The sequence below is a fragment of the Callithrix jacchus genome, chromosome 7, assembly GCF_049354715.1.
Source record: "Callithrix jacchus isolate 240 chromosome 7, calJac240_pri, whole genome shotgun sequence".
NCBI classification, from domain to species: Eukaryota; Metazoa; Chordata; class Mammalia; order Primates; family Cebidae; genus Callithrix; species Callithrix jacchus.
Window position 1 is genome coordinate 107,253,510 of NC_133508.1, and position 14,212 is coordinate 107,267,721.

Genomic DNA, 14,212 nt, shown 5'->3' on the forward strand with positions numbered 1-14,212 from the left:
CACTGCTTTTGTATTTTGGAACCTAGTCAGGTTCCAAATTTTATTGAACTGTTTTGTATTTTGTTGTTTCAGTAAGTAATAATTCTTTCAGTTAGGAAAAAAGAAACAGAAAATATGCCTTCCAGGCTTATATGATCTCACCAGGATTTATCCTTTAGCTCTACTTTTTGTAGAAATGCTCTATCCTCAGACAGGCTCTCCTTTTTGTCATGTGTGAAGTTCCGAGGACTGTTCCCTTTCCGTTTCAAATCCGGCAGAGTAGAGAGAAAGTCTTTTCCCCGAAGTCACAAAGATTCATTGCTTTGTCTGTGTTCTGAATGGGTCATATTTCCACCCCTGGACCAATCTCTGTGGCCAGGTGGATTTTATGCACTAATTAGCTGAGACCTTAGTCATCCCTGAAGTGGGGAGAAAAAAAAAAAAAACACTGAAGTGGAAAAAAAAAAACCACTGAATTGGAAAAAAAAAAGAATGGGCTTTAAAGAAAGCACTAAGGCCTAAGAATAAGGAAGGGGATAATTTCTGGAGAGAAATTAGGCTACCACAAGGAAGGATATGACGTTGGCAGCAATAGCAACCTCTATTCTCTCTATACAATCTGCTGCCAGGAGTTAGAAGTTAGAGACAGCTTCTAGTTAGAGTTAGAGAATGAAAGGGTTTTGTTGTATACTACATGTTACACTTTGATCATATTCTCTCTCCCTTCTCTGAACTTTCTAAACATATTCTAAAGTATTCTGCTGTATACTGCCTTGTGTTTTAGTTATTTATAAACATTTCTCTCCCCTAGATCTAGATCTAGATCATCAGCTATTTCAAGGCAAGTACTGGGGTTTATATGACTGTGCATCTTACATTGTGCATTACACATAGGAGGCATCCCTGACTATTCAACAAATAATTATTCATTGACAAAATGAAGGGATTAAAAGTCCATGGTTCTTCAGGTGGTAGGTTGGGGACTTATTTTTTTTTTTAAGTCAATGCATCTTACTCATTTTACTCATATTATTAGGTTGGTGCAAACATAATTGCACCAACCCAATATTATCTCATCACAGTTCTATAACTCCTGTGTGTGCATGGGTGTTTGTGTGCCAGGTGCTAATACACACACAGTAAGAACTTACTATGTGCCCATGGCAAGCAACAGGGATGTGAGTATATAGTGATTACAAAACAAACATTCCTCAGGTCTTCAAAAGCTTATACTCTAGTGACAAAGACAGACATTTATCAAATAGAGTGTAATCAGTGCTCCAAAGAATAATTGTAAGGTATTCAGGAAGAATGTGTGTGAATAATAGATCTTCCATATTATTATTTTTTTTCTGACTGATTCCAGCTCAATTCCAAATTGTCTACATCAGGGATTACCAGTTTTTTGAGAGATCTGTTAAACGTGGAATCATTCTTAGACAATTAACACTAGATTCCCAAATAAAAGCTCAAGATTCAAGAAATTACATATTATATTTGTAAGTAAAAACTAATTTAATTTTCTTTTCCTCTCTCCTTCCTACCTTTCTCCCAGCCTGAAGTTCTGGATCAAATACAAAATTTGAGGGAGTTATGGATGGATAATAATGCATTACAAGTGCTACCTGGGGTATGTAAGTTTTTATTCTACCATGTTGTCTAATATTTATGTTAGATATTTGGTGTATCTGATAATAATCTCAAGTCTTAAATTTCAGTTTTGCATTTCAAAGTAAAATAATGCTCATTAGCACTGTTCAGCCACCAAGTGTTTTCACCATTTTTTTTAGTATTTTATGTATCTTTTTGTGAGTTTTATAGGTATACAAAAATGTAAGAAAGATTTTTCTTATTCCCTTCAGAGTATATTTGTCATCTCTTCCCACATTTACTGTTGTTTAAAAGCTGAAATAATTTATAGTTATATTTTTAAAGAGCAAAATACTATATATAAGTTTTATTTTTACAAAATCAAGTAACTAGACAATAGTTTTTGTTCATTTTGTTGGAGTTCTTCTACAAAACAACAATCTCTCTCAGTTCAGGTGGTTTTCAGTAGAACCCATGTGAATTTTTGAAAATGGCAAGGATCATACACTATTAAAAACAGAAAGCTAAACCAGAGTCCAATTTTTTCCTCAACTGAAGTCCAGCCCAGTAATATCTCCTGAGTATTTACCAGTCAACTCACTGAGTGTGATTATTCCTATTTTTTACATCTAACGGAAGAGTGTTTCCATAAAACACTGCCCTTTGCCACTTGCACACACACACACACACACACACACACACACACACACACACTGAGACAGAGAGAGAGAGAACAAGAGCAAACACAAGTCTCCCTATTGTTTTGTACAACTCCAAACTCCTGGCATTGGTCCAAGTAGCCATGGCAGGTGAATATGTAATAAATCTTCAACCAACACAGAGGGTTAGATGTGTATTCTCAAAACCAATTTTATTTCCTTTTTGAATTGACATTAAAAATTACTTAAAATGACAGCAGAACCAACAAGAACAAGACATTTATTCTCTCTTTAAACAAGCATAAGACCACATAAAGGAGAAAATGTGAAAAAAGATTATGGAAAAATAATTTATGCTCTTATCAAAAGATACATTCATACCATCACAGACACAAAACAGAAAAATATGCACATCTATTGTTTACTGATTTATTTAAAAATTATGTACCAGCAAAACTTTATGAATCAGAAACTATGCTAATGTCAGGGTTTCAAAGATAATATATTCAATGACCTTGAATATATTTGTTTGAGAAGCTCACACATGGCAGGATAAACAGATCTGGATTTCACTACTCATAACAGAGCCTGATTTGTGCTATAGTCAAGGTATGTACAAATCCTGAGGCAACACAGGTAAGACACTTACCAACCCCTGTGCAAAGACTGAGGAATCAGAATATATGCCTAGTTTAAAGTTTATACCTCTTCTTCAGTATATTTACTTATTTAAAAAATACATAGCATTTTCCATGGGCTAGGCATTCTCTCTGTGTTTTACAAATATTGATTCATTGAATCCCTACAACAACCCTATGAAGTAAGTTCTGCTACCATCCCCATTTTATAGATGAGGAAACTAAAACACAAAAAAGTAACTGGCCCAAGATAACACAGCAGTAAATGGTGGAGTTGTAATTCAAACCAGCACCAGAGGCTGCTGTTGACTGTAAAGCTCCCAAAAGCTCTCTCTGGAACCAAAAGAAGGTACAAATGAGAATTTTACTTTTCACAATGGTTACATTCCCAAAATCCACTGTGCAAATCAACTCACATGCCAAATTTCTCAATAAGTTTGTTATATAAATGGAAAGGCAGGGATGAAATCTTCCATAAAACATATAATGCTGCCTAATTTGTCTGTCTCAAGAGTAGATTTTTCATATGTACTTCTGGCTGTATATAGATTCCTTACTTTATTTCACATACTTGCACTTGGTATTTTGTTATACGCTGTGTGGGAATGCCCTACACCTCACTGCTAGAAATAGCCGTGGCTTTCTGGATGTTGGTGCTGGTGAAGAATTGTTTTTCAGTTAACCCAAAATGCTTGTCTTTGAGTGACTCATCTTGAGTGTGGTCTCCAGCCTATGTCTGTCAGTCTCACAGAATAATTAAAACACTTAATATCATTAACCACAGGGAAAAGAACCACATTCACTTTTTTCTTAGTTCATGTGTCATAATAAAGTTAATATATTTTTTAATACTTTTGGACACCTGGGCTATATTTTTCCACTGTGTTTTTCACAAATCAAAGATGCAAATAGATAATGATAAAATATTTAGTCTTTCACATAGTTCTATCTTGTGACCATGAATCTAAGGTTAATCAACCAAAATGTGACTAAACCGTGTATTTAATTCGTATTTGTTTTAAACAAACTCCAGTATCTTGTTTCACTTATGGTTTCCATTCTTTTCATTTGCTGTCCACTGCTCACCCACAGACCCCTCTATTCCAGAGGATGTGGGATCAACATTCATGATCCTCAAGGACTGTACAAATTTATGCCGTTACAGTCCTCAGGCTACGATTGCCTTAATACAGTGTTTTAAACATCAAAGTGTTATTCTAAGAAGAATGTTTAGGAACTGCACACCAAAATATTAAGTTATGCTGAAGACAGCAATGAAGGAAGCTTAAAGGAGAAAATAAATTTTCTCATGCTATCTCATGATAAAGGAACAAAAAGGACACACACACACACACCATACTTTCATTGCTCAATGGAAAAGAAGAGTGAGCTTAGGTGACATGATAGTTCCTTGGGATGGAAAGCTATGAGTAAAGTGAGAGTATTTTTCCAAGTGACACATTTCCAAGCATGAGGAGGAACTCACCTCTGGGCTGACTCACCCAAAGTACTCTGATTATGGCTAGCAAATATTCAGTCACTCTAAGCCTGTGCTCACACTCTGCACCCACGTGAAAAGCTGAGGGAGCAGGGCTAGAAATTTGCATTGGGTTAATTAAGGATATGTGCCCTGCAAATGGGCTTTGTAGTCTGTAACCTGATAAACGTGAGTTTGATATCAGCTCCACCCCATATTAATGACATGACCTTGGAGTGTTACTTGTAGTAGATGCTCTCATGCATCCTTCTCCAGGACTGAAGAATTCACTCTATTCCCCCAGCTTCTGGAAATGCTGCTTGCAGCTCTCCAGCCTTCTTCAGAAATTGCCTCACCGAAAGGGAACATCTTCACCCAAGACCATAACCCCATTCCCAGAGACCTCCATCCAATGATCAGTCAATGCAGGTATATAAAGGCTCAGCTCTTCATCCTCTTCATTGCCCAACAACTTTAGGGCAATCCCAGCTTCAGTGATCTTTGAAGTGTCAGCCAAGGACTTTTTAAGACTTCATCATAGCCCAACTTCTTGCCTACCCAGTCCTGCTCCCTTTCTTCACTGTCTCATCCTTTCCACTGGTGTTGATCCTAAACACTCTCTCAAAAACTTCTGTCTTTGTCTCCGCTTCCCAAGGAATCCAACATGTGACACCACTTAATCTCTAATCTTTAAAATGTGTTAAAATGCAGATTCTAATTCAGCAGGTCTGGGATGGGTCTGAGATTATATATTTCTAACAAGCTTCCAGGTAGTGTCAATGCTGCTGGTCTGCAGAACACATTTTGGGTAGCAAAAATATAAAACATTGAATCAAATAATATATATAAAGCACTTAGCATAGTGCCAAATATGAGCTTGTGTGTATGTAATAAATTTATTTATTTATTGTATATTTATTTATACTCTGTCAAGTAAGTAGAGAAGGTAAAGTGTGCACAGGTAGAGCAGATAAACAGATGAACAATTCATTGAGGAACTGAAATATTTGGAACATTTATTTACAAAACATGCCCTAAAGGAAAAGAAAAATGAAGACCCACATCCTGCCCTAACTCCTGTAGTCCATGTCCCACCCACATGTTAACTCCTTGCCCAAGATATGGGTTGATCCTTCCCTTGCCTCAGAAATCAGTCATTAATCCAATCATTCCACTTCTAACTTTCTCTGGAGTCCATCCCCTCTTCATCGTTACTTCCATTGCCTTAACAGCTAAAGTAATTCTATATCCTAACAGATCTCCTTGATTCCAGCTTTTGAAAGTTCCCTGAAGTTATTTCTTCTAAGCATAAATATAATCATGTCATTCCCCATCTTACAATCCTTTTGCTTTCCTTGCCTATAAAATAGAATTCTTATTTCTTCACATAACATATAAACCCTTTCAGCAGCTGGCTTCTTCCTGTAATCTCAACTTCATCACTATACTCAGCCATTTTGAATTTCCCACTCCTCTTCAGTCATAGTATGCTTTGTCACACTTTCTAAATGCACGTGCTGGTCTCTCTTCCAGGCACAGTTTCTCTTCTTTTGACAAGCAGCATCTTCCAGGCCATTTGCAGTCCTTCCCTTTTCTGTGGCATTCACTACTTGCTTTTTTATTGCACATGTCACAGGGCATTATAATCTTTCTTTTACTTGAAAATTTCCTTCACTACTGAGAACTCCTTATGGATAAAAACTTTGCCTTCATCGTGGCAAGTCTATCCCCATACTTAGCTGTCTTATTCTTGACTGTCCTTCAATATATAACACAGATACTGGTACATAGTAGATCCTTCAAAAAGAGTCATTGAATGAGCAAAACATTAACTCCGATTAGTGGGGTAATCTCCAAAATTAAAATTTAAAACATTTGTTATGCATTTGAAGTTCTAAGGATCAACATGCCAATGTCATTGTTTCAGTGGCAGCTCATTTAGTTGGGAGTTATTTATTTTATTCAGTGCCAACTTCAGGATGGTTGCTGCATTTTTGACTGCTGCATTGAGATATAATTCTCATATGCAGTTCAGTGGTTTTTAAACTACTCACATAGTTGTAGAAGCATCACTACAATCTAATTTTAGAACATTTTCATGACCCCTAAAAGAAACTCTGAACCCAGCAGTAACTCCCATAATCTCATCCACCCAGCTCCTAGCAATCCTACTCAACTTTCTATCTCTATGGATTTGCATATTCTGGACATTTCATATAAATGAAATCATACAATATGTGGTCTTTTGTGACTGGCATCTGCTACTTTGCATGTATTTTCAAGGCTCATCCATTGTATAACATATATCAATGCTTTATTTCTTTTTATTGCCAAGTAATATTTTATTTATATGTATAGACCACATTTGGTTTATGTGTTCATTAATTCATGGACATTTGAGTTGTTACCAATTTTTGGCATTGTGAATAATGCATCTATGACCCTTTGTGTAAGTTTTGTGTGTACATGTGTTTTTATTCTCAGTAGTGTATACTATAATGGAATAAATCTATTTATTGTTGGGTCATTTTGAGAAACTGCCAGACAGTTTTACAAAGTGGCTATACCATTTTACATTTCTACTAGCAATGTTTGAAGTTTACAATTTCTCCATGTTCTTGCCAACACTTGTTATTGTTGTGGTTGCTTTTAAAATAAACCTTACAGTGTTGTGGTTCTTACAACTTTAAAACGTCTTGTGAAATATTTTCAACTAACCCTGAGTTTATGCAATGTTATCAAGTCTATAGGGAAGTTAAAGATGTTGGTATACCTGGATATGTCCAAAAACAGAATAGAAACAGTTGACATGGATATTTCTGGATGTGAAGCCCTTGAGGACCTCTTATTGTCATCCAATATGTTGCAACAATTGCCTGACTCTATAGGTGAGAATATAATATTTTGTCACAAATATTTATGTCCAATATACCATTTTCTTTTTTGGAACTATAGTTTGTCTATAGATATAGGTAATATGCTGTTAGCCTGATGTTGATAAATTTAAAAGTGTACTATGTAAATCATAAAACAGTATCTTACAAATATCTTAAGTGAAATATTTGGGAACTCTAGTTCCCAAATTCAAGAAGCCTCTCCTATTAAAATGATCCTACCAAATTGATACTGTTTAAAAATTTTTATATCTCCTAAGTTGTAAAATGTTATCATAAGGTACATGTATTTTTATTTAGAATAATTTAATAATCACATATGTATCCTTATATTATGATAGAATTACAATAGTTACCATCCACAGGATGTTGCTATGTTCTATTTGTAATATTGTTGTAACATTGCTATAATATAGGAATAACATCTAAAAAGTATAAACATAAAATGTCTTCTTAGTTCTATTATTAAAAAAAAAAGACTCAAGACCATCCTAACAGAGTGAAACCTCCATCTCTACTAAACATACAAAAAAAAATTAGCCAGGCATGGTGGTAAGCACCTGTAATCCCAGCTACTCAGGTGGCTGAGGCAGGAGAATCGCTTGAACCTGGGAGGCAGAGGTTGCAGCGAGCCGAGGTCGCACCTTTGCACTCCAGCCCAGGTAACAGAGTGAGATTCCATCTCAAAAAAAAAAAAAAAAAGTTAACATGTTAAAAATCTTACTATGTTAAAAATTATTAGAGCCTATAATTTACCTGTTAGTATATAAAAAGCACTCATATATTTCTGTTTAAGAATGTTTATATGAGTAAATAGTGAAAGACTCATTTAAATAATGAGTAAGCTTTTTTTGTATAGGTATCTTACTGTTAGTATTTGTAAGAGAATTCAACTAAAAGGGTAATCATTACATTACTTAACTTTGTAACATAGATTTTACCCTCTTTGAAACAGATGTGCTATATGTTCTGGAACTTGATCATTATTAAGATTGACTGAAGTTCAGAATCAGTCTTATATCACCAATGTGGTTCTCTTATCCTTCGTGGATGCAGCAGATCCAGTCCAAGCCAGCTTGTGATTGTCATAGTTTTCCACAGTGAATTCTCTGTTTCCCTTTTCCCTAGCTCCGCATACTAGTTGTAAATTTTTAATCAATAGTAAGTTCCAGAATGTATAACTTTTAAAAAATAAGTCATATCCTAGGTAATCCAGTTGAAGATGAGGCAATTTTCCAAGGTTTCTGTCTCTACTTAGCCATTCTTTGAGGCTTATAAGGAGCATTAGTTATAAGGAGCACAATTTAGCAAAATTGTGGTCCATCTTTTCTTTCTTTCTAGAATTGTTGACTTTTATTTACATAATCACGTATTTTTTATCATGGTACTTCTCCAACTTGCTCTATCATGAGTCTTAACTGAGACTTTTATTAAACACTTCCACATTTCTAGGCTTTGTCTCTTAAAATTCTGATTCGGTAAGTGTGGCAAGCTCCCTGATCTGTATTTTTATTAAATATCATAGATGAAACTTGTGATCAGACAAATTTAGGAAATACTGGTTTATGTTGTAACAAGTAAGGAAGTATGATTATAGAAAACATCCACTGGTCAAGATGACAGAGCAACTTACTACATAACCTTACACCCCTCCTCAACCACCATTCCATATCATTTTAAATACATCATGAGGATATAAAAACTATGTATATTCAAAGAACGTATTTTTCTTCATTACTGACTCAGTGCCAAGAAAGGCAGACTGGATTTCTATACTCAGCTAAACATTCATTCAAGAGTGAGTATACAACAAATATATTTGAACGTATACCAAGAATAAGAGAATCTGCTCTTCAAAAATGTACTTTACTCAGAAAACAAAAACAAACTCAGAAGGAAGAAAGTGAATGCATAAAGCAATGGCAAGCTTTACCAAATTTACCAACTCAATTTGGTAAGTTAAGTAATTTAATTTACCAACTTAATTTGGTAAATTAAGTTGTTATCTCTAAATAATTAGTGCCTGTAAAAGAGGAGTCTTTTATTTTTAGAATGCTGAAATGAAAAACTGAGTAGAGCAATGTTAGATAGGATTAAGGAATGTGAAGGACCTCATCTCGTTCAAGCAGAGGCTAGAAATACTGCATAACTTTAGAATTTGCATGAAATATTAGGTTAAATAGACATGTTAACAATTTAAATGTATCTGCTTGCTAGAAATAAATACTTCCAAACCAGTAGAGGAGGCAAAAAGATATGAAAGAAAATATTCATACAGTAGAAGAAAAAAATGAAATGTAAAAAATGATAGAAATTTTACAATAAATGGTAAAAATAAATTCAAATTGTCATAAATCACAACAAATGTAATAGATTTAATGGATTAAACTTATTCTATTAAAAGATCCAGAATTTCAAGTTCAGCTATGTTGTAGTTATGAGACACATCCAAAGCAAAACACAGAAAGTTTGATTTTACAAAGGCAATAGAGTTCATGACCAGACTAGGCTACATAGCAAGTCCCCAGTTCTACAAAAAATTGAAAAATTAACCAGGCACAATACCACACACTTACAGTCCTAGCTACTCATGAAGCTGATGCATAGGATTGCTTGAGCCCAGGAGTTCAGAGGTTGCAGTGAGCTATGATAGCACCACTGCACTCCAACCTTGATGACAGAATGAGACTTTATCTCAAAAAAATAAAAAAGTGGTAGAAAATGAAGTGCCAAGAATTGTGCCTGGCATATTCTATGTGCTGGCTGAACACTTAATATACAAAATAATTTAGCCATACTAACCAGGCATGGTGGCATGTGCCAATAGTCCCAGTTACTCAAGAGGTTGAGACAAGAGGATTGCTTGAACCCAGGAGTTAGACTCCAGACTAGGCAACATAGCAAGACTCCATCTCTGGAAAAAAAATTTTTAATTTTTAAAAAGAAAAGTTATTTTTGCTTAAGAAGAATGACCATCAACATAAACCTGAGATAGAATGGAAATCCAGCAATATCCTCAGGCCTGATGGGCTACAAACCACAAACAGCAGCTGTAAGTTCAGTTCTTACAGGATGCAGGATGTGCACATGTACCCCAGAGCCCAAAGAACAATAAAATAAAAAAGCAACAATCATATTATGTATAATCCATATATTACATGAAAATACCTGTTAAAAATATTATCCTTGTAAATTATAAAAAAAGCTAAAGAAAAAGAATAAAAGATAAGAATCTTCATAGTATTAATAGAGGGAACGAAAATAAAACCTTTACTTTCTTCATGCCTATTTGAGTTCCTCTGCAGCTGTCGGGTATTTGAATGGAGTGATATACTCAACAACAAGCCTGTGTGCTGAATCACTTTTCCAGTGCTGGTTCCAGGGAAAATGAAGGGGACTCTTTTCCTCTTCCAGATAGAGAGTTTTAATAATCAGCTTTTTTGGATAGCAGAGAAACTCAATAAAGAAAAACACAGCTTTTTGCTTTCCAAAATAATTTATCTTTCTCACTTAGAAGTCAAGGGCACAGGCTTTCTAAATAGATTACTTAAGAGTTCTGATTCTGGCTTTTCCAGTGTGACCTTAGACAAGTTACTTGATCTTGCCCAGTTTCATCATCTATTAAGAGAGAGTAGTAATAGTACTTGCATCATGGGATTATTTTGAGGAATAAATTAATTAATATATTTTAAATTGCTTAGACTAGTACCTGACATATAATAAATAACTATTATAATAATATATTTATTAGAATCTTAGATTTGATGAGTTTACAACTATTTGCTTTCAAAGATCTATTATATATTTGTTAATGTAAATATTAGCAAATTATATTAATGTTTAATTTATTGATGCTGATTGTATATATGTGTATGTAGTTAAAATTGTAGGAAATGGCCTCTTTTTCTATCTCTTCAGTATTTCTTAGTTGGGAGTATAGGATGAAGAGATGGAGCCTTGGAGAAGGGCACAAGTAGAGAGAAGGAATAGGATAAAATACCTTTGATTGCTGTAGAGAAAAGAGTCCAAGCATATATGATAAAGAAATACAATAAAGAAATTATCTGCCAGAGGAAGACATGAGCAACAAGGGTGAGGCTTGTGGCCCAATTTCATCTCGGAGGCAATCGTAATTCTACAGAAGCTTCAGTCTCTGTCCAAAGAGTATCCTCTTGGATGGAATATAAGTGTTGGCAAAGTAACCACATCACAAATGAGTGAGCTTCCTTTAAACTCACAGACTTAGAGCTGAGTAGGAAGGCCTAAATTGCTTCAACCTTTACAAATATTGAAAAAGTTGCACTTAACAGAAGCTTCTTGTAAGAGCCACTACTCTAGTCTTCAGGAAAATCTGTCTCATCAGCATTAAGCCTTAGGCCCCAACCTGCTTCAAGGTTTTCTCTCTATTACTTCAGACTTGGAGACCATGATCCTCTGAAAGTACTTTGTACCCTGACTTTGTGATGTTTGCTCAGCCATCTGTAACCCACCCCCAAACTTCTTGTGACCCAAGTGAGTGATGTTGAGACCATCAACCCACCTCCAGCTCCACTATCAGATGGGTGCACTAGTCTGATCCAGGCTACCAAGTCACAGAAACCTTAGCTATGATTTATACTTTCCTGTTTTCTTTCCACAACTGAGAAACAAGCTCAGGTGTTCTTTTATATTTCCAAGGCTGATATTTTAACATATGCTCTAGAGAAGCTAAAATGATTCAATCATCTTTTGAACATAGATGGATGTGGCAGTGGATGCTCAGACTTCAGTGATAAATTGCTACAGTGTGAATTGTCCCTTTCCCAGGTGATATTTTCAAGTAGATGTATTCAGCTCCCAGATATTTGCTTATAATAGTCTGATAGTGATAACATTTCTCTCCACTGCAGTAGAGATTCTGAGGGCTTCTGAAGAATATGTAACAGAGCATACTGTAACGTAAAGTGCAGTCACAGCTTTATTTCAGATTTTTTTGTGACTTACTCTGTACCTTTAAGGAACCCTCAAAATACTTGAGAAATATGGTCATGATCTATAGCCAGTTTCTCAAAGCATGTTAACAAAATGCTAGTTTGACAACATACTCTGCATCCTCCCCACCCCCCCACACACACACGAATTCCGTAATAACTCTGAAGAGTCACATTGGTACATTAAATGCTTCCAGAAAAACTACTAAAGAAAGCTATTTAATTTTGTTTAATTTGGCATGTCTCAAAACATATTTGACCATGATACTATGTCAATTAGAATAATTTGTTTTCAGAATGCAGTAATCTATAGTGTACATTCATAGACCAATGTAAAACAAAATTTGTTAAATGTTAAAGCTTTGCCCTTGGATTTGGTCTATTTAAACCATATCAATACTGCAGGTTATTTTATGGTTGGATAAGGAAGTTGATTATGCCAGATGAAGCTGTTCTTCAATTACTGTGTGGCTATTGCTCATTAAAACCCTGGGAAGAGAGCAAGCCATAAGGGTATGGAGGCCATAAATCAGATAGGGAAAGATAAATAGTTGTAACGTAAATTCTTGGCCAGTTCTAAGATTTTGTCCTTACTGCTGATCCAAGTCAGGATTTATGGTGCCAAAAAGAATATGAGGTCATATGTTGTAAATTTCCAAGAACATAATTATAACCACTGCATTGCAATACCTCGGTATTCATTTTTGTTGATTATTGGGCTTAATTCAGATTTGTTTTCAATTTGTATCACAACAGGATGTTAGTTATTACTGCTTAGGAGTTAATTAAATATTAAATCACAGCTGGCTTGAAAAATTTCAACTGGTCCATTTGCTGAGGAATACAAAAGGGAAATGTAGTATTATTAGTGTCAACTGGGGTGTATGTGAAGGTGTATGTTTTGTTTATTTCTCTGCATTGATATTCTTGAAACGTCATTGATGTAAGAAATTCTTTTGCAACTATAAGGTCAAAATTAGACTACACACAAACGTCAGTTTTATAAGTGTGTATTAGCAGAGTGTAGCAAATTAGCATGCCAAGCATTCATCACAAGTGATTCATTTGATTTCATTTATATCACATTTCCTGTCATAAATCTGCTCTTATGTATTAATCAACCTTCTTCTCTGTTTTAGGACTTTTGAAAAAACTAACTACTCTAAAAGTAGATGACAATCAACTTACGATACTACCCAATACAATCGGAAAGTAAGTGGCCAACTTTTCATACCAGTTAGCCTCTCTACAGCCAGAAACTAAAGGATATGTTGAGTTTTCTACTTCAAAACATTTTCTACTAAAGATACCAATAATCCTGTTCATCTGTCACCTTATTTTACACCATATTTTATTTATATATATTTGTATATATATATCTTAATTTAATTTTATATCTAAACATTGCATTGACATCCAACCATATAATATCATAAGAAATATTTACTCATCAATCTTTCACAAGCAAACTGATTACCCAGACCTCCAATTATACTCTTGCTGGTATTTTTCTTTTTTTTTTTTATTCTTATTTTTTTATTGCATTTTAGGTTTTGGGGTACATGTGCAGAGCATGCAATACAGTTGCATAGGTACACACATGGCAGTGTGTTTTGTTTGCTTTCACCCCTTCACCCACATTTGGCGTTTCTCCCCAGGCTATCCCTCCCCACCTCCCCCTCCCACTGGCCCTCCCCTTTTCCCCCCAATAGACCCCAGTGTTTAGTACTCCCCTTTCTGTGTCCATGTGTTCTCATTTTTCATCACCCGCCTATGAGTGAGAATATGCGGTGTTTCATTTTCTGTTCTTGTGTCAGTTTGCTGAGAATGATGTTCTCCAGATTCATCCATGTCCCTACAAATGACATGAACTCATCATTTCTGATTGCTGCATAATATTCCATGGTGTATATGTGCCACATTTTTCCAATCCAGTCTATCATCAATGGGCATTTGGGTTGATTCCAGGTCTTTGCTATTGTAAACAGTGCTGCAATAAACATTC

At 35.1% G+C, this 14,212-nt stretch overlaps 1 protein-coding gene across 26 annotated transcripts in view; it reads left to right on the top strand.

Moving 5' to 3' along the window:
• The window catches only part of LRRC7 (leucine rich repeat containing 7), a 597,290-nt gene that overhangs the window by 455,405 nt on the left and 127,673 nt on the right, over positions 1-14,212 (top strand). For all 26 annotated transcript variants that reach the window (XM_035251839.3, XM_078332210.1, XM_035251845.3 and 23 more), the window contains 3 exons: positions 1,535-1,609; positions 7,087-7,231; positions 13,347-13,419. In XM_035251839.3, coding sequence (XP_035107730.3) covers positions 1,535-1,609; positions 7,087-7,231; positions 13,347-13,419 — 293 coding nt within the window. The remainder of the gene's footprint in view (positions 1-1,534; positions 1,610-7,086; positions 7,232-13,346; positions 13,420-14,212) is intronic.